Raw genomic sequence first — 21,364 nt, 5'->3', positions numbered from 1 at the left:
CCCTCCAGTGTAGGAAAAGTCTAAGGGGGAAGATAAACATTCAGTGGGGCCATGGGAGAAGGGTCAGTTTGCACAGTGGATTTTAGGAGAGGAGATTTTAGTAAGAGGTGTGGGAAGAGGATATGGGCCAGAGAAGGGAATTCTGTGAGACAGGTGACTTTGGGAAGTATGTGGGAATGGAAGTGGAAAGAGAGTGTGAGGCACAGCCCTCCTGTCACACTGGGCTACCTGGTAAATTTATTCTCTGGGCCTGGAGTTCTCAACCTGGGTCAGAATCACTAGGCGGAATTAAGCAGTTGGGAGGATGTGGCAGGTGAGAAACTCCACCAGAGCCTAGTGTAATCTAGTCATTCTGTGAGAGGTGGAAAAACAAAAACAACTTTCCCTTTGTGAGCCTCAAGAGAGTTTGGTGGTTAGATGGGAACTTCTTCTGCAAGATTCAGTGAAGCATTTCAAAGTTCCAGAGACTCCAGAGAGATGGGAAGGGAGTCTGCGGCCTCTCTGCTTCCCTAGGCTCTGGCCTCTTACCTGGACTTTGCCCAGGGCTGTTACAGGAACAGCCCTGAAAACCAGTTTGGGAACAGGGACAAGCCTTTAGGGCAGAGGGACTCAGGGTTAGGCAGGAAGAAAGTCCCATTTGAAGTTAATGGTATCTCCTGGCCTGTAGTTCATTTCTCCCATCACATTGGCTTCTTGTTCATTTAGTCACTCAAGAACCTTAAGCACATACTAAGTCCCCAGCTGTGAGTTTTGGGTGTTGGTTGATGGGTTCAGTTAGAAAGACTTAGGGTACGGGCTCTGCACCCAGAAGCTCCCAGCATGTTGGGGAGACAGGCCAGACAGAGCGCAGTTATTCTTGGTGCAGAATGATACTTGTTTAGAGGCATAGCATTTTGCACACCAGTCCTACAGCCCGACCGTCCCTGTTCTGCCCTTGCCTGGTTAACTCCTTTATATATTAGTAAACAGAACTTTCGCCGCCCCTCTGCTCCAGCTGATTACGAAAGCTGGGAGTGACTAGGTCCGGTTCGGGGGTGGGGAGATGCGTCCCCCTACCAGACCTCGAGAGCGGGTGCAGTATCCATTAGGTGCTTAACAAGAGTTAATAGCGGGAATGAATAACAGCCGGCAGTCTGCGCCTGCGCGCGGAGGGGGTGTGGCCCCCAGAGCAGGGGCGTGGCCCAGGGCGGGAGGGGATGAGGCAAGTGGCGGAGGCGGCGCGCGCAGGCGTTACTGGTCGCGCCGGGTCACGTGAGCGCGCAGGCGCAGCGCAGCGCAGCTCGGTCCCTCACACAAAGCCCAGACGCAGAGAAAATGGCGGCAGGGGTCGAAGCAGCGGCCGAAGTGGCGGCGACGGAGCCCAAAATGGAGGGAGAGAGTGGCGCGCCTGGCGCGCCGAGCGGCAACGGGGCTCCGGTCCCGAAAGGGTGAGTATGTTACGGCTCCTTGTCCCAGGCCGGGCATTTTGTTGGCCCCATTAGGTCTGTTGGCCGCCTCCGCCCGGCGCGGCCTCGGCCTAGGCTTTCCCTGCAGGGCCTGTCGAGGGTGGGGGAGGCCAAGGCCGTCAGGAGTGAAGCGCGGCGGCCCCGGTGGGCGCCTCAAGGATTGTACCTCCCTTTCAGCTCTCGGACCTCCACTCCCCCGGCCCCTTCCAGGTCGGGCCGACGCCGAGGCTTTAGATCCGGCCTCGGCGCGCGGGGATGATGGCGCGGGCGGGCCCTGGAGCCGACGAGTCCCCGAGTCCGCTGCGCGTTCGCCTGTCGTGTGACCTTGGGCGCGTGGTTTCACATCTCCCCCCAAACCTCCAATGCCCGGAGTCTGTTTCCCGAGGGCAACTAAGTGAAGTGGAGGCTGGGGGGAAGTGCGCGCAAAGGGTTTAGCGCGTGGTCGGCCCGGGCAAACGGTAGCGGAGGCGGGTAGGTGTCCGCAGGGACCGCGAGGCCGGCTGAGGGCGCCTCCTTTTTCCCTCCCCAGCTCTGGCGCGCGCCGCCTCCCTCTCCCTCCCCGCGAGAGGTTCGTGGGTCGGAACTGCCCCTCGCCCCACGCTCCTGGCCCTGGCTCAAGTCCCTGGCCGCATCCCTCACTTCCTCCCCAGGTGCGCAGTAGGTATTTATGAAGAGATCGGGACTTCTGCTTCGTGTTCACCCTTAGAAATACGTTCTAGGGGAAGATTTTCCATCATTCGGGTGGCCACCGACTTCTAAACTCCGTCACCTTTCGAGTCCTGCTTGGGGCTCTGTTTCGGGTCCTTGGTTTTAAAAATTTCCTTAAAGTACCCTCTTGTGTTCCCGTGAAGCTCACTCATTTTGTTTACAGTCATCTAAAAAAAAGACGTTTTGACTCCCGACGTGCAACAGTGGAGGGAGGAGAGGAGGAAGAAGGCTGGGCAAACATTTGATTTCCTACAAGTTCTAAAAAATTTTCTGGTAACATATAATATAAAATTTGCAGTTTTAACCATTTTAAGTGTACAGTTAAGTGTCATTAAGGGCAGTCACAGAGTTGTGCAACCATCACCTCTATTTATGTGTAGAACTTTTTCATCGCCCCGAATTACCAATAACTTCACATTCTCCCCCACTTCCCAGCTCCTTGTTACCGCAATTATACATTCTTTTATGATTGTAAAATTTGCCTTTCCACAAATTATTAATGTACATAAACAGTTTGTGAGGATTAAAAGCAAATGTAGTTAAAGTGCTTCGTGTTAATGAACAGCCACTAAATACTAGCTATGTTGTTAAACTTTCCTTAGGTGGGGAGGAACAAAATACCTTGGTTACTAGACCTTGGAAATCAGGAGAAAGGCATTCTGGATATATTCTCAACACTTCACTATTGAAAACTCTGGAAAGGGATGTTTTCGTTTTAGACGTTTTTCTTCATCTGTCTAGGCGGAGCCTAGTTCGAGGGCCATATTTAGAGGCCTTTGAGATACATTTATTTCCTGTATTTTTTCTTTCAAAGCAGTGACTACAGGATGGAGTGCTTCTAGAACTGCTAGGTGAGAAGTTGAATTAGTGAGGGATTATATAGTGTTTGGTGTACTTCAAATTACCCATTTTACACTTTTTCAAATAGTTCATTTTTCAAATAGTCATTTTGTGACTGATTCATTTGACAAACATAACATGTGGACTATTAAAAATAAAAGTTTATATTTAGTATAGATTACTGGAGAGTTAATGTTAACTCTGTTTTGCAACTGAGAAAATATTTTTAAACAGTTGAGAAAATTCGGGTTAAGGAACTGACCCAGAGAGTCTAGGGAAGGCCATCTTGACTCTAAGGCCCTTCTACAACACTACCCTGGTAACCAACCACTCACTAAACACAGTCATTTGAAGTGTATTATTTAAATCAGATTCTCTGTGCTTTGCAATGATTTGAGTGCCCTTTTTTTTTCCTTTGGTCGATGTACTTTAAAAAATGAAGAATTTTTGAGGCACATTAGATTGTGAACTCAGGATTAGAATAGGGTGCTCTGGATTGTTTAAATGCATGCAGCCAGTTCTTTGCTTTCACTTGCTCTTTGATTTTACTTATGGTTAGGCAGAGAGTTACTAGTCTGCAAAAATAAGCTTGTTTGTTTTCAGGGAACTCAGGTGGGTTCTCCCGTTATCATGTTTTGAGTTAAGTGCTGAATTGTTTCTCTGTAGTCTATAATGAGTATAATGCCTGGGTTTCCTCAGCCACTGCCCTGGCGAGCTTGTTTTGAAGCCTAATTGGTATATGCAATAGTAGAAGGCTAGGAGTGCATCAGTCCCCTTTCCTGCTGCCCTTAAGAAAATTATTGGTAGGAAAATTTATCACATCCACAGTCACTATGTGCCAAGTCTCTTGAAACCTTGTAAGTATGCATAGTATCCTTAACACTGGTGAAGGAACTGAGGCCCAGTAAAGAGATGGTTATGTTGGGGTTTGGGCCTTGATGTGGGACCTTACCTCTCAGTCACCCTTAGTACTGCTCCCTTAAGTGTTGAGCTTAACATTTACCAAGCTGCTTTTTGTTAGGCTGTTTGTTTATTCTAACAGCATCCCTGTGAGCTACCATGGACACAGGTTATGCTGATTTTGCTGGTAAGAACCTGAGAGGAAAAGAGCTTGAATCATGTGAGTAGTTAAGTGGTAGACCTGGAGCTTGAATAGTGCTATGAATAGTGAGTGCTCTCAGCAACTGAAATGCATAGAGGACCTCAGGATTGAAAAGATTTTTGTAAAACATTGTTTTATATAAGGGATAGTTCTCAAGGGGATTGGAGGCAGGGAGTCTTTTTCCTCAGGAGATGTGTTCAGGATTTCAGGGTATTGGGGTACCATTTTAAACTACACTCTTGATTGAAAAACTCTGAAAATAATGAGAGTATTACACATGGAAATGCCATGGAGGCATAAAAGAGGGTAAGAATTTACACAGTGAATGTAGCAATCCTTTGTGGACTGGGCACTCTTTTTTTTTTTTTTCATCATGGTCTTTTTAAAAAAATTTATTTTATTTGTGATCTTTATAGTATAATTCTAGAGTGGTGGAGCACTCACATGGTAAATGTTCAGTTTTCAAAGAATGAAGTCAGCGAAACAATTTCAAGGCCATATATTTTTTCAATTTTATTAGACAGTTGTTTATAATTTTCCAAACAAATGTTCTAGCAATATAGACATACTTTTAGTAGTTATTTAAAATGGAAGTGTGTCAACATTGATTATTAAACTTTGCATGATTTAATGCCACATTTATGTTCGTTTTTAAGGATCCATATATTTTAAAATGCATTTTCACAGTTTTTATTTTTATATATAGAAAAGAGGCAAATGTATCTAACACATTTTTGCGGGGAGGGGTCACTTGGTTTTTTAAAATTTTAATTTGTTTCAAGTATACAGTACATTGATTAGACATTTATGTAGTTTATAAAACGATCCCCCTAATTGCTTCTTCTCTCCTCTGGTTTTCTACCTAGCCAGTATATTAATGCTAATTACATTCCCTATGCCGTGTTCCCCATCCCCATGACCATTTATCAATTACTAATCTGTACTTTAACCTTTCACCCCATTCTCCCAGCTCCCCTCCCCTCTGTCCGTCACCAGATTGTCCACTATATTTGTGAGTCTGTTTTTGATTATTTCACTCAGCATAATAACTTCTAGGTACACCCACGTTGTTGCAAATGATAGGATTTCATTTTTTTAATGGCTGAATAATATTTCATTGTATATATGAACCATAACTTATTTATCCATTTGTCTGTTAATAGGCATTTAGGTTACTTCCATATCTTGGCTATTGTAAATTGTGCTGCCATGAATTTTGGGGTGCATAGATCTTTACGAATTATTGTTTCGGTTTTCTTTGGATAAATACCCAAAAGTGCAATTGCTGGGTCAAAAGGAAGATCCATTTTTAATTTTTTGAGAAACCTCCAGACAGAGCCATATTAAACATAATCTTTTTTAATGACTTGGAAGATATTTTAGTCTTGTCTTTATTGATGTATTATGAAATAAGTTGATAGAATGTCAGAAAACGTTTTAGTTATGTTGGTTCTGTTCAGAACTTAAGGTGAATGATTGGGTATCAGAATCATTGGCAATTGAGAGCCATTTAGCAAGGAAAATAGTGATTGGTAAGACATTTAGCTGGCCTAGGTAGATTACTTACTGTGGCTTCACATTAAGTTTTTTTGAAAGATTATAAATCTATATATATTGGAGTTACAAGTCAAGTTATTGGGATTTGAAATTTGACAAACATGAGAAGAAACTTTAAAAATCTGTTGCACAATAAACTGCAGTTGTTGGAAATGTACAATTTGGTAAGCCTCAGTATATGAAACTCAATAAATCAGGATAATAAATATATCAATAACCCCCAGAAGCTTTTTCTCACACTTCTATAATCCTGAGTCCTCCTTTCCCCCACCCCTAGTCAACTCTGGGTCTGCTTGCCGTTAGTATGTGTCAGTGGCTCTCAACCAGATGATTTCTTCCCTCCAGGGGACATTTGGAAGTGTCTTGGAGACATTTTTGATCTTCACCTTCAAGATGGGGTTGCTACTGGCATCTCTTGGGTAGAGGTCAGAGATGCTGCTAAAGAGCCAGTAGTGCACAGGGCAGTCCCCACAACAAAGGATTATCTAGCCCAAGATGTCAGTAGTGCTGAGGTTGAGAAACCCTGCTATAGATTAGTTTGTCAGATTAGATTTTCTCAAATACAGAGTTTTATATGATGGAATCATACCATATATTATTTTTTTTGGTCTAGTGTTTCTTTGTTTTTTTTTTTTTTTGAGTATAATTATTTCGAGATTCATCTATGTTGTGTGTAGTTTGTTACTTTTTGTTGTGTAGTATTTCAGTGTATGGATATACTATAGTTTCTTTATTCATTTACTTGTTAGATGTTTAGATTTCCTGTTTTGAGATTACACATAATGTGAGTATTCAGGTACAGGTTTTTGTATGGATATATGCTTTATTTTCTTTTGGGTAAATTAGCTATGGATTGGGTCATATGATGTGTTTAACTTAACATGTCTAATGTCTATAATATTTTAATTTGTGCTATTCATTGTTATGAAATTATAACCTACTTATAAAAATGTACTTTTAAAAAGCTTTCAGAGTTAAGTGTTAACAAATATTTTAGGGCTCGAGAAGACTATTAACCTAATTTTACCCTGAAGATGGAGAAAATTGGATTAGAGATTTAAAAAAATGGACTTTTCAGGACGCCACTCTTAAACTATCACATCATTTGTACTTGAATATGTGTCTTGAGCGAGATTTCCTTGAGGATGGTTCTCTCTAATTCTGTTAAGAATAGAGTTTGTGGTGGTCATTAGATTTAAGAAAAGGTGAGTTTTTTTAAGAAGCTGGAAGTGACAAGAGTTCTAACGCCTTTTACTTATGAGGAACCCAAACTTCTCAGAGTGAGGAAATGATTAGCCAGAGAAGGATTTAGGTACAGTAGTGCTGTGCTCACATCTTGGGTATGATCCACATGAGCTGCTTTCTGGATGGTGAGCCATGCATGTGATGTGGATTAACCCCAAACCAAATACCCAGCTTCAGTGGTTAGATTGAGTAGTTTATTCTTAGCCCTAATAATGCATGGGTAGAATATGGCCTAGATATTTTGTTACCTGGCTATACTTAGTTATTTATATATTTTGTAACTAATATGTGAGCTGACTGGTCTGAAAACAGACTGAAATTTATTGCTGTGTCATGGAGACCCTGTGTCAATGTTTTTTCAATATAAATCAGGTTATTTGGGTTTCTAAAGGAAGTAGTTATAGAAAATACATTTTTACCCCCAGACCCTCTGTAGGTCCATGAAATGTAGATTAGATCTACATTATAGGAATTTTTACTAACAATTTCCTTCTCATCTGCCAAGAGTTAGCAATTGGCAAATATGCTTTGTTTGGCAGATTTTGGTGCAGTATTTTTGTGCAGGATTTTCATGTGGTTTAGCTATTTGGTCTGTGTGGCATTTGAGAGTTCCCTCAGATCTATTTGTGGTGTGCAGCCAGCCAGAGGAGAGTCTGTTGTGAACTTGGGTAGACATCGAGTCAAGAGTTTAGGAATCCGAGGACTCAAGGGATGGCCGTACCCCCCAAGTCTGCCAGCTTATGTGAAGGAGCTCTATTGCATGTGGGTATAGTTCAGATCGTGGAGGAAGCTCTTTTCTTAGTTTTGCCTAGGATACCTTCACTGAGTTACCACTTGGCACACTTGTGTTTGGATAAGAGGGACCAGTAAAAAAAAAACAACTTTAGGGACTACAAAAAGTTGCTAAGTTTAACATTTTTCCAGGTAAGTACACCAAAAGAAAGTCTTCCAGCTACCAGCTGGTGTTTTAACACTACTCCCTCACAGAAGGAAGACTCCTAGAATAAAGACCTTTATTTAATTAAATAAAGGTAGTTTTGTAAATCAATACCATAGTCCATCTTAGCTTTTTTGTTTTTCCATTTGTGACACCGATCACAAAGCCTCTGCTGGAATCCTGATTGGGAAGTTGCAGGATTCTCATTGGTGGGAAGAATAGGGCTCTGGAAGCACAAAGTGCAGGACTCCATGTTCTGAGAGGAGGGACTTCAGTGGCTGCCGGCTTCCCAGTTGTTCCTGGTCAGCGCTTACAGGTTATTTCCCTGTGGTCAGAGGGGGCTGGACTTAACCAGACAGCTCAGGGAACAGGCTCACTTGGCCAGTGCGTGGGTGCTGCCCTTGCTGTGTACACATTGGCCGATTGGCCCCGGGCTACAGCCTAGGTTTCTAGCCTGATGTCTGATTCTGTGCTTTCAAAGTTTGCGTTTCTTGTTAAGCTTTTTTCTTGTCCCAGTCTAAGCCGAATTTGTCTATAGAACTTAGAAATGAAATGTTACTGTATGGAAGCATCTAGCACCAAAGTAAAACGCATTGTAAGAAAGGCCATACCAATAAAGTATCCACCTTTCTTTGCCAAAGGTGGGGTCATTTGCTTGCCAGGCTTGCTCAGAATTGAGTTTTTCCCTGCTTCAAAGTTAGTAGGGTTATATGAAGAATGGTTTATTTCCTTTAAAAATTTTTTTATTGTAAAATATATGTTGAGTTGCCATTTAAACCATTTTAAGTACAATTTAGTGACTTTTATTACAATGTTGTGCATTATGCCACTTCTCTCTATTTCCAGAGCTTTTTTTTTTTTTATCCAGACTACTCATTAAACAATAACTCTCCATTCCTCCGCCTCTCCCCCCAGCACTTGTTAATTTCTTTTTCCTTTGGCTTATTTCACTTAGCATAATATTTTCAAAATTCATTTGTGATATGCATGTATCGGCACTTCATTCTTGAATAATCTTATGTATGTGTACCACATTTCGTTTATTCCACCCATCTGTTGGTGGACTCTTGCATTGTTTCCACCTTTTGGCTATTACGAGTAATATTGCTATTGGTGTACACGTACCTGAGTCTTTGCTTTCAGTTCTTTGGGAGTACATACCTAAGAATGTAATTGCTGGGTCGTATGGTAATATATTTTAACTTTTTTAGTAACTGCCAAACTTTTCTGTGGGTCCAACCATTTCTGTTCCATGCAATCTTGTAAATCTTGTCTTTTCTTGTTACTGTCTTGTAATTAAAGCACCTCAGGCAGGACTTGGCCTCTCATTCCCATTTCTAGCCCCATAGGAGTGTGTAAAGGCCTAGGAGAGTGCTTTTCTTGGGAATGGTTTCATGATAGTTGGGTTTAAGGACTGCATTGCTGCAACTTTCTGCTCTGTGGAACATTTTAGTTTGAATGTCTCATCAAAATCAATATTAGTCTTGTGTTACATGTAACTGTGAAATTGTAAACCTGGCAAATCAAATATTGTCTTTCGTATTGTGCTAACATATGGATCCCTCTTTTTTTCCCCCCATCTTTCGAATTCAGTGAAGGAGAACGACCTACTCAGAATGAGAAGAGGAAGGAGAAAAACATAAAAAGAGGAGGCAATCGCTTTGAGCCATATGCCAATCCAACCAAAAGATACAGAGCCTTCATTACAAACATACCTTTTGATGTGAAATGGCAGTCACTTAAAGACCTGGTTAAAGAAAAAGGTAATGGTACTGGTGGTTGAGTAGGGTAAACAGGTTGGTGTGTCATCTTCTCTGTGGCTAATTCCTTGGTTATTTTTTGTTATTGGAAGCTGTTCGGGTAGAGCATGTGTTCTGTCCAAGCTTGAGAGTTAAGCCCCCAACCTACCCTACTTTTTTTTGTGTTCATGCACCTGTGTGTCAAAAAGAGTGGTTTTGTATGGTCCCCTGGCCTACAAATGATTTTACTGGCTTAATATGGTTAATACGGCTTCAGTTAAGCTTGAAGGGAGCCTCTTTGTGTTAAGGACATTTAAAAATTTTTTCATATTAGGTGAGAGAGGTTTTTTCTTTTCTCTCGCTCTTTTTTATCTTTTTAATTCTGGCGGGAAGGTAGTTTGTTTAAATTTTGTGGATGTCTTCCTGGGATCAAAATTTGGTAGCTGGAACTTGTGCTGCTGAGATTCCAAATTATAAAACATTAGCTTGTGTTTAAACTGTTAGGCTTTTCTCCTCTGGGGAAAAGCACTTAGATTGGCAATTGGAGAGCTCAAACTAAGGTAACTTGCTGTGTATTGCGGTGCCTTCAGGCGCACATTAGTCACAGCCCAGGTGTCCAAATTCAGGCCTAGGGCAGGGGAAGCAACTGAAGCTCTGCTGCCACCAGGAGGTCCGGGGAGGTTGGTCACCCCCATGGTCCTCTGCCTCGCCCCCCCTCTGTGAACACCAGGTGTGTCCTCTCTTTTCATACTCTTGTTCTGCTTCTGTCTTCCTTCCTTTCCTGATTCTTGGCCCTGCTGGTGGCACTCAGGGCTAAAGAGATTGCTCATCCCTGGTTCAGACAAAACTATTGACAGAGAACAATTTGTCTTGAGGTCTCCCCTCACCCCCAATTCCAAGGGAAACCTAGACTCAAATCCTTAAATGAAGTCGTTTTGAAGGACTGAAAGGTATTGGTTTTCTGGAGCATTCATAATGAAAAGAGATTTGAGTTTGATTTGTCAAATGATTAACATTTCAGTGACAGACAGATGCCACGTGGATAGGCCATTTTGGTATGTGTACTGGTGCTCCCAGCATTGGGTTTTGAAAATATGAATGGCCCACTGCCATCATTGTCCCATCACTTGATTCGACCATGACATACATGCCAGAAGCACTAGGCACCGTGAATCTCTCTGTGCAGTTAATGTATGCTGCTCCCATGTAGTATTTCTCCAGATAACACGGATGGAAAAACGTTCTGGTGTGAGATTTGTTTTCCTGGCTTGATCAGCCAAATCATTCCTGCCAATGCTCTTAGGGCAAGAGTGAAGTTTCTTCTTTTTGTCTGAAGGGCGTGTCATGTGGCATCCCAGATGCAGTGTTCTTGGTTTTTGGGACTGCTGCTTCAATACAAGCTTAGAATTTCTGTACAGTACAGTTGGGTCTTATTCGAATTAGTTTTGGAATAACCCCCAAATTTGTGTTCTCGTGATTTGGTTGAACCACTGAATCGATACTTCCATTGATAATAAGGTATAGTAGTTCCAAGAACCAGGAATGTGGCTTTGAAAATGCAACTGTTAGAATTTTGTAAGAGATTGCAGGCCAAATTATTTTTTTCATTTTTAGGAGTGTGTGAACCAGTTTTGGGACATGATGGATAAAATAGGTGACATTTTTACTGCTTTACCATTCAGTAATTCAGTTTTGGAAGCCTTAAAGCTGGTAGCAGCAGCAGCCATGGCGTTTCTGGATGTAGAAGCAGTTCACCTCAATTTCCTATTTTGCACTGTATTAAGTGTGGAGCCAGCCTGGTGGTTTATTCGGATACTTCCAAACTGGTTCTCATATTCCCCTGGCATACTGCTATGAATGCCCTGGCTCAGCCCTTTCAGTGTATTTTTGGTGGTGTAATTTAGAATTACAGGTGTGCAGTAAATCAGTTATTTTTAACAAACCTCAGAATGTTCTTGTTTAGAGCTCCCTCGTACATTAATTACTTTGCTGCTTAATTAAATTAATAGCCTATTGGATAGTAGATAAAAGGATTCCTAAGAGAAAGGTAATCATTTTTACAGTAATGCTTATATTCACTACAGCATGCCACCCTGATCTCCTTTGATCTTGGAAGCTAAGCAGGTTTGGGCCTGGTTAGTACTTAGATAGGAGACCACCTTGGAATACCAGGTGCTGTAGGCATTTAAAAAAAAAAAAATGCTTATATTCAGTATTTGAAGTTTAAAGAAATTTACTGTTTACATGAGTCTTTAAGAAATATTATTCTTTTCATTGTGAGGTTTTCAAGATATATTTTTATTCACGTCTTGGTATACCAAGAATAGGTTTAATGGTTATTTGAAATCTGAAATATTTACTTGAAATCTGTTGCGAATAAGTTTTGTTTTTTGAATTCTTGTTATATGCAGGGAAAAATTGCATATATAAGCACTTACATGCTAAAAGTTTGAGTCTCAAGATAATCTCTAGAGTGGACAAAGAAGAGATTTGAGCTGTCATAATCCAACCATTCTTTATCAGATTGCATTTTAAGAGTTAATCTCCAATGAAATCGTCCTGTTTCAGAAAAGTAGTGGAGCTAGAATTAGTTGTCTTCACCTTAAAAATCTGAAAATGTTTTGTCATTGCAGCACTAATTGTTGCCTCTCAGAATTAAAGTAGTAGCTTTGAGATGGCAAGATGGCAGCTTTTCTAAGGCTAATCTTAATCATGCCTGAGATTGCCTTACTTGCCCTATCTTTTCCTCCTCCTCGGATACCAAGTGTATATTTATAGTCTCCATCTTTAATTTTAGCATTAAACAGCATTCTGGGAGATCCTACTATCTATGTTAAGGAGAACTGGTCATTTTTCCCCTAGATGGGATCCCAAAGCTTGTTTGGTGCCCAGCTTTTTGGTGGCACTTTCTGGAAATCTGCACTGATGATTTTAAAGAGAAACAATGCATTGAGAGCTTTGTTGTGGTCTGAGGCAGGCTGCTTTTTTTACTCCCCCCCACCCCCCACCTCCATCATATCAGTTAGGGACCTGGATTAGTTTTCACAGCCCTTAAATCGTTTTCACAGCCCTTAGAGTTGATTGCTGTCTTTCCTTGAATTTTCCCCTTCCTGCTCCAAGTGTCCCAGTGGAACAAGGGAAAGGTTTCTATTGTCTTTCCTTTTGAATGTGTTTATTTTTTAATGGAGGTATTACATGGAATGAATGGCTGCTCTGAACACCCAACTGTTGCTGGATTGAAAAAAAAAAATCGAGAGTAAGTGTAATATGAAATTTGGAGATTGCCAAACCATGTTTGAAAGCGACTTAACAGTCTCACAGATGCCTAATTTTCATTACTTAACTATTGAGATACACATCTTAAAGAGTTTGTCCATAAGGACTGGGAGAAAAAGTAAGATTTCTGTGAGCAGAACGTGATTGGGGCGGGGGGGGGGTGCGTTTGAACCTAGTTCTGTGTTACATTCCTGAGAAGACCTGTGTGGATGAGGAAAGCTGGGCAGGGGGCTTATTGTCCTTCTGGCCGCCTAACCAGGGATCCCACAGCATCGAGGTGGGGGCAGCTGCAACCAAGGCAGGGCTGAGCTGCACAGCAGTGAGTAAACACCGAGCAGTTTGTGGAAAAAAAGGGAGGTCAGTGAGTAGTTTACTCTCTCATCAATCCCAAATTTAGCAGCAGTCAATTTAACTTGTGTAAGCAAAGTGCTTTAAGCACTTAATAATCTTTTTTTTTTTTTTTTTAATGCATCACTTTTAAGTAAATTTCAAATTTCCACTGACAGAAAACCAAGGCTCAGAAGGCACTGATAGTCCAGTAGAAAATCTCCAGTGATTCTGGGAGATAATCTTCATTGCGCATCTGTGGAGCAGAACTTTACTTTCAATTTCAGCAAAATCCTCACCCAGTCTGTTTGGCTTCTTCAGATTTTTTCCTTTGTTTGAAATTCAGCTTGCCTTTTGGAAAGGCCTGTTACACTAAAGCGTTCATGTCTGTAGGTACTTGGGTTAAACACCAACATTGTAAGCCTGCTTGGTTTACTTGGTGGTCTTTGGTCTAGTTAGAGAAGTGGTGCTCTTTTGCTGTTGCCACAGAGTCAGCACAAATGGGTTCAATCCTTTTCTAACTTTCCATAAATCAAGTAGTCACTGTGTAGAATAATTATTTTGCCGTGTTTTGAGTTGCCTACATATTAAAGAAACAAACTTTCCAAATTCAACTCTACATTTATTCTGTGCAGCCTTCCATTACAGCGGCTACCTTATTATGAGGTGAAAATAATAACGTGTCCTGCTTGTGAATCCACCCCCCTTTTAAAATTATAGGCTTTTTCACATGAGTTCTCTTCAGTAAAATTTTGGCTTATGTACTCTCTCCATTTTTTTTTTGTCCATTTCAGACTTGAGCTATAAATGAGAATGCAAACAAATAACTCTTCGTAGTAAAAATATATGCAGAAGTATTAAATCAGAATAGCCCCATGACTTTCTAAATTCATTTTGGGTTGCTCATCTACTTATCCTCATGATGTGTTCTATTCTTGAGGCAATATTTTTAATAATCCACTTAAATGGTGCTTAAAAATGATTTCTTGGAGCATTTTAAAATAAAGGTAGGTGAAAATATTGGGCATTAGATTTTTGAAAGTCTTAGTTTTTTCACGTAGATACTTTGATGTTTAAGCTGCAGTAGAGTTGGTCGCAGCAGCCTCCACTCTTGGGATTCTATCCGTATTCAGAAGAGAAGAGGAGCAGCAGTTATTTTCATTGATACCTATGAATTCCATTTCTGTGACACTTGCTCCTGCCAGTTTGTGAATTCAGCCTTTCAGTCCTGACCGTGATCTGGTCTGGTTGATTGGCTCTTTTAAACTTCATTTCATTGAATATGACCAGACTCTGCACCATTGGCAGATTTGCCTTCCAAGTGTTGTTAATAGTTGTAGTAACTCTGCTAAACAGTTCTTTAATATTTAGAACTAAAAGAGAAGTGATTGTTTAAAGGCTTCATCGTTATCTTCCTGTAGGGGAGTATAACTTAGCAACTATTGCAGATCTTATGGTACTGATTTGCCTACATCTCTGAATTGACGTGTTCTCTCAGGCTAGAGATCGGAATGTTACGAATATATAAGGAGCATGGTTATTATTGATGATCTTTGGGTCATGCTAGAACCACAATGACCGCCCAACAACATATAGCTAACCTAAGACGATGGAGGGTTAGTTTAATGTGATATTTTTTTTTTTGTTTTACTAAACTACCATGGGGGGGCGGGTTGGATATTTTAAGCAAATTTTTGGTGCAAAGGATTGAAGTTGGGTGTGTGTCACCACTAGAAGGTAATTAATCGTGAAAAGTCCTTATTTCTAAATCTGGCTTTTTGTTAAAATGGTTATAACCATGGAAAAAAGTTTGGTTGGGACTTAACTTGGTTTCTAGGTTGCAGTGACAGCTTTTTGATGAAGTGTCTCTCTGAGCACAAACTAGAAACTGTCCAGATGCAACAGTATTTGAATTTAGACAACATAGTTTCAGCTGTCCTTGAGATAGTGTGATTATTTTAAGATTATTTTTAAGATTATTAGGTAGTAGTCACAGCTCCAGGAAATAAGCTTGGGGTCTCTCTTTAATGTCAAAGTGGAAACAAGGGCTCTTGGTCCTCAAATGGCTGCTGCTGTTGAACTAAATGGCTCTTAACATGGCTTCCTGAAAAGCCACAACTTTTTGGAATTGCCTTACTTTTGTACGGATAAAATAAAGCCAATTTGTATGGCTGTCCCTTGCCTGTGATCATTTTTCAGTTCGTCCCACAGGAGTGCATACTCCACAAGTTAAACTGTACCAGACCTCCTTATTTCCTGTCTTCATCTCTTTGCACTGATTCTCTATCCTTCCTGTTGTGTGCAAAGTGCCAGTTGGTTAACATTTCAGGAAGGGATAAGGGATGCAAGGCTGTAGACTTAAACTTTGAACACTTGCCTTCTTACTTTCAACTGCTGTGCAAACAAATTACTAATAAATGTGACTTTCAAATTATTAAATTTAAAAATTACTTTACATTTAAATCTTTCCTTGAAATACTAATTTTAAAATCCTCATAATAATTATAATATCCTTTAAACAAAGGAGTTAAGATAGGCAGGACTTGTTGAGGCCATTAACAGGGTTATTTTTACCCATGGTACTGTTAAACCAAACTTGAAAACTGCATCAGGGAAGGCTTTACCATCATAAAAATAATCCTTAAAAAAAAATTTATTATTTTTTTCTGAGAACAAAAGCCCTTTCTTGGCTTTGGAGAGCCTGTTTAGAGAATGTTTTCTCCAAGTTAACACTTTAGATTTTGTTTTCTGTTTGCCATCTTCAAGTTCAGCAGCCATTTTGGTGGTTGTCTCAATGGATTCTAACATCTGGTCTGGGCGGTCATGAATTGGCAATCCAAACCTAGAGGAAAATCTGGGGAATATTTTGAAATGCTTTGTTTTTTCCCCTTTTGGGTAGATTAGAATTATGTGAGTCTGTTTAACTGTTCAGATGCAAACTGAGCTCTAAATTTGCATTTATGTGTGTCGTGTAATGGGGAGTTGGAGAAAGCAAAAATATAAAGCAGGCCTTAATTCACCGAAGAGAATCCAGATGCTGCACTGGCACTCAGGTTTTGTGATCAGATATTCACATGTCTTACTTCTGACAGTTGTGGAGCCCAGTGCTGTGTGTAGGACCAGCTAAAGAATTTGTGGGGCCCAGTGCAAAGTGAAAAAGCAGGGCCCCTTGTTTAAAAATTAGGAATTTCAAGATGACTACAGAGCATTAAACCAAGCACGTGGCCCTCCTGAACGCAGGGCCCCATGCGACAGTACAGGCTGCACACCCATGTAGCCGCCACACTGGATGTGTGCCTTTGAGCACATACATGTACACATCCTTGATTTAGCATTTGCTCAACGTAGTGGCATTTCAGTTTGTGTGCTGTTTACCTACTTTCACCAGTAAGAGCGTATGTATCAAACTTTTCTTCCCCCAAAAAGTGAATCAGCAGACTTTCTTTCCTGTGGATTTGGATTGCCTCTAGTCATGAATGAGAGTCCAGACAGGGAAATTGATATGGACATCTGTGGAAATAGCTTGTTTGTGGTGGGAGGAAAATCAAGGACATGTTGTTAACAAGTTTCACCTACTTTTACTGCACACCTGTAATGCCTAGTTCGGTGGTTTAGAGAATATGGAGTGTTTCTGGGCTTTCTTATAAGGCAGAGGCTCCATACAAGGTTGCTGATGATTGTTCTAAATTCCCATTGTTTTCTTGGCTTTTCTCCCTTGGTTTATGTGTCGTCTGGAAACTGATTTGTAGTTGGTGAGGTAACATACGTGGAGCTCTTAATGGACGCTGAAGGAAAGTCAAGGGTAAGTGTCTGAGAGAATTTCTTCTGTGGATTTACTACTTGAAAAATGTAACTGTATGGTGGCGTGGAATCGAATGAAATCAGGAAGGCAGTGAGTGCTCATGTTATAGTAGCTATGTTTGATTTTGCCAAACATTTGAGTGGGGTGGGAGGGGATTTGCAAAAGGGAGTCCCGCTTTTCCAAATGGCTGGCCAAAGAGCTTTTTGGTATTCTGTTTGGATGCCCAATTTGGATAACTGGGGACCAATAGCAGCATTGTCTCTTTGTTAACAGAGGAATTGGCTGTGTGTGAATTATGCATGGAATTTTAGCGGTGGTATATTAATGTAAAACGTGTGTTCTTGTCTAGAAAATGTTACTCTTGGTTGTTTGCTGAATTTGAAAGTTGTGTGAACCAAAGATTCCGAAAAGTTGCCTTTGCGCCAGTAAATTGTAAAACAAATATTTAAAATCTGAACGTTTAAAATTGGCCTAGTTTAAAGAGACAATAAAATATTGTCTGTCGTGCAATAGAATGGCTTAGAATAATCAAAAGGATGAGCTTAATTTATGGAAGGGATGGATTTAGGAGGAGTATGATAAGGACTTGATTGAGTACAGAGGGAAGCAGATCTAAAGTTTGTGTGATTTCTTGGAGAACCTGAATTTAGGTCTGCTTATTATAACTTCAGCAATAGTGTAATGCTGGTAACGTGCTGGGAAAGGAGATAAAAAGGAGCCCAGTTTTCAATAAGGAAGATTAGGCAAAACACTTCTGTCAGTTTCCCCTTAGAGGAGTTGATTTTTAAAAAATTTTGTTACATAAATCATTTTTATTTTGTAACCATCACTGATATTTACTATTTTTTCTTTTCTTTTTTTCCTGTTTCTTTGCTCTTCTGATTGGTCTGTGGCTTCTATCAAAGGGATGTGCGTAAGTATTGTCTAGTTACTTATTGGCAATTGAGTCTTCTAAGTTGTAGGACTGGTTTCACTCATTTCCTTTTGACTCTTCATAGCGTTGTTGAATTCAAGATGGAAGAGAGCATGAAAAAAGCTGCTGAAGTTCTTAACAAGCATAGTCTGAGTGGAAGACCACTGAAAGTCAAAGAAGTAAGCTCTTGAAACACTGTGGATATTATTTGTAATTGTCAAGTTCTGTTTGGAGTTAGGAAAAGACAAAAATAGTCCTGGACTACATTTTACAGAGCAGGCTAACCTGTTCTTAATAAAGAGGGTCAGTCACAGGCGTCAGTAGTCACTTTTTTAGGAACTTTGAATTAGTGACTGAACACATTCTGAGCGACTGTGGCTTGCTTTCCTAACATCTGTGCTCTGTTCTTAGACCAGCCTGCCTCATGTTTCTCAGGAGCACTCAAATTGAGCCTGTGGTTTTCTGTTGGTTTTTCAAAGGGTTCTATACCTACGTTTTCATCCAGTTTGACCCCTATTCTTGACCCACCTTTTTTTTTCTTTTATATCTAATCCAAACCTTGGTTACCTTCTCCCCTTCAAAGAAGAGGGAGTTTTTTTGGTTGGTTTAGTCCCTCCATGACTTATTTTTACCTATTCTACTTGGAGAAGGATTAGTATATTCAGAGCTCAGAGGAAAGCGTGGTAGGATTTAAGATCTCACGTGTGTTGAAGGTGATACAAGAAAGGGCAGAGAAGTTAACAATAGTGTCAATACCAGAGCTTCACAGACCTGTCCAGATGTCACACAGGCGTCAGATGTCTGAATAACATGAAGAACGGAGTACCTTGGTGATCTAGAACTGTGTTTTCAAACTTTTGGAAAAAATCAGTGATGGTGTTTGCAGGAATTACAGACACCATTGAACTAGTAAGATTTAACTATACCAAGCCTGCGAAGATCTTATTCCAATCTGGAAGTTCCGTGTCAACTAACAGTGTCACCCCCACCCCTTGTTTATTTATTTTTTATTCCCTCCCCCCCCCTTTTTAATTAGTTCAGTTGAGAGCTGAATTTGATACCCTTTCTTCCTCGTTCCTTTGGCTGGAATTCTTCCTGGCCTGGTGATTTAGTTCATTTGAATTTGTTGTTATAGATTTTGAGAAATGCTTTCCAAACAACCTCTCAGAGTCTCGAGTTTGGGGAGTGTCACTTACTATGTGAGCATGGTTTTAGTTGTCACTGAGTCAGTTAAATGTAACGCTTTTGTGCTTGTTTTAGGATCCTGATGGTGAACATGCCAGGAGAGCAATGCAAAAGGTGATGGCTACGACTGGTGGGATGGGTATGGGACCAGGTGGCCCAGGAATGATTAATATCCCACCCAGTATCCTAAATAATCCTAACATCCCAAATGAGATTATCCATGCATTACAGGCTGGAAGACTTGGAAGCACGGTATTTGTAGCAAATGTAAGTAAATGAAACAGCGTCTGAAGTAGAAAATCAGAACTTTATGAAATAATCTTGTCTGTGTGTTATAAAAGCGAGAGGGTTATGTTATTTTGCTCTGTTAAAAAAAAAAAAAAACAGCCTTGGGGTTGGGCTCTGTTCCCTAATGATCACTGCAGTTATAAGTCACAGGCTTGACTGGTTCCATTGGGGCCGTGTTTATTGAGTTTTGCTGGTGTTTATAAAAGTGGCAGCTGAGTCTCCTTTCTTGATGGGTTTATTTTGGTGCAGAGAAAAAAAGTGAGCAGAGATTGTATACTGACACTTCCCTCTTGTGTCTAGGATGAAGGGTAATGCCTTTGTCATTTGCAAAGGAAAATATTTTTAAAAGAAAGTGGGTTGGAGACGATGATGATGATCATTAGCTGGGAAACAGTTTTTTTTTTTCAGTGTTCAAATATAAGCATTAATTTGAAATGTATGAGATAACTTCAGCTGTTCTTTTCAGAAAAAGAGGCAGTAAATAGCAGTTATGGCCAGGCTTCATAATCCTATTTGAAAAATTCCACTGCAGTCGATAAGTTTTTTGACATTATTTTCCAAAGCATATTGTGTTCATGTAATAAAAATGTTGTTTTTCTTAAGATGTCTACATCAAGATTTTCCTCTGCTTTCTCTTGATTAGCTGGATTATAAAGTTGGCTGGAAGAAACTGAAGGAAGTTTTTAGTATGGCTGGTGTGGTGGTCCGAGCAGACATTCTTGAGGATAAAGATGGAAAAAGTCGAGGAATAGGCACTGTTACTTTTGAACAGTCCATTGAAGCTGTACAAGCCATATGTATCCTTTTATTGGGCTTCAACTCTTGGTGAATGATTTGGCCTAAATGCCAAATTAGTAATATAGGTTTGTGTGGGGAAGTATAACTTTGTGTTTTACTATTTCTTGAGTGACTAGAAGGGAATACATTACTGTGAGATTTGAAAATTCTCTGGGATGGAATTAATTCCATCCTGTGTAGATAGAAGGGCTGGTTAGCAAATAGGCATGTTTCCATGAGTGGTCTTTTCCAGTGTTTTCAGAGGCATCTAGTTTGAAGGAAGATGTCTGAAGAAAGTTCCACTGAAGAGAAATTTGGTTGTCACTTCATATAAGTCTTTATATGAAGACTTATTTTTCCAGTGGATTGACATCATTCTAGAAGAAATACTTTCTGACTAGGCTGCTTACCCTGTAGTTACATCTTTGTAATCACAGTGGAGAATACCACACAAGAACACAGACACTAAACTCAGGCGAGACTGTCACTAAGTATTATGCAGGAAACATGATACTTCAGAAATAGTAGGATACCTGGTCCATTGGACATGTACAGAAAACATGCCTGTGCTTAAGAGGATGGTTTGGCGAAAAGCATACAGTTGTATGAATGAATCTCCATACCTAAAGGAATAAACTGAGATTTACTTTTTTCCCCACTTTGAGCTTTATTCATCGCTTCTTTTATGCTGACTCTGGGAACAAATAGTTGAAAGTGTAATGAGGAATCAGGATTGCTCATAAATTCACTGCTTAGAGGGACTGGTAGCAGTTGGATTATTTTTCTCTTAAAATGTATTTCTTTTCTATGTGTGTTTTTAGAATTGTAAGAAATAGCCTTAATTGTAATATCAGCTATGTTTAATGGCCAGCTGCTATTTGATAGACCAATGCACGTGAAAATGGTAAGTTAATAGGATCTCTTTCTCCAAAATATACTCAAGTCCAGGAAAAACATAGGATTTAAAAAAAAAATTTTTTTTATTTATGCCTACAGCACCTGGTCTTCCTAGATGGTCTCCCATCCAAGTACTAACCAGGCCCGACCCTGCTTAGCTTCCAAGATCAGACATCGGGCTTGTTCAGGGTGGCACTTACCCTGTAGTTACATCTTTGTAATCACAGTGGAGAATACCACACAAGAACACAGACACTAAACTCAGGCGAGACTGTCACTAAGTATTATGCAGGAAACATGATACTTCAGAAATAGTAGGATACCTG

The 21,364-nt window shown here is 40.4% G+C and overlaps 1 protein-coding gene across 11 annotated transcripts in view; it reads left to right on the top strand.

Moving 5' to 3' along the window:
- Positions 1–1,240: 1,240 nt before the first annotated feature.
- Positions 1,241–21,364, top strand: part of HNRNPM (heterogeneous nuclear ribonucleoprotein M) — a 38,200-nt gene continuing 18,076 nt past the window's right edge. For 3 of the 11 annotated variants that reach the window (XM_025050550.1, XM_015593477.2, XM_015593480.2), the window contains exons 1-8: positions 1,260–1,427; positions 9,428–9,597; positions 16,926–16,978; positions 17,884–17,891; positions 17,977–18,070; positions 19,152–19,343; positions 20,008–20,161; positions 20,996–21,045. In XM_025050550.1, coding sequence (XP_024906318.1) covers positions 1,315–1,427; positions 9,428–9,597; positions 16,926–16,978; positions 17,884–17,891; positions 17,977–18,070; positions 19,152–19,343; positions 20,008–20,161; positions 20,996–21,045 — 834 coding nt within the window. In that variant the 5' untranslated portion in view covers positions 1,260–1,314. Of the gene's footprint in view, positions 1,428–9,427; positions 9,598–16,925; positions 16,979–17,883; positions 17,892–17,976; positions 18,071–19,151; positions 19,344–20,007; positions 20,162–20,995; positions 21,046–21,364 lie in introns of all 11 variants that reach the window. The other 8 variants (XM_025050549.1, XM_006917208.3, XM_006917206.2 and 5 more) reach the window with 7 other exon arrangements.

The sequence above is a fragment of the Pteropus alecto genome, unplaced genomic scaffold, assembly GCF_000325575.1.
Source record: "Pteropus alecto unplaced genomic scaffold, ASM32557v1 scaffold37, whole genome shotgun sequence".
Taxonomy (NCBI): Eukaryota; Metazoa; Chordata; class Mammalia; order Chiroptera; family Pteropodidae; genus Pteropus; species Pteropus alecto.
The sequence above is the reverse complement of the archived record's forward strand: the minus strand, read 5'-3'. Positions and strand labels throughout refer to the sequence as shown.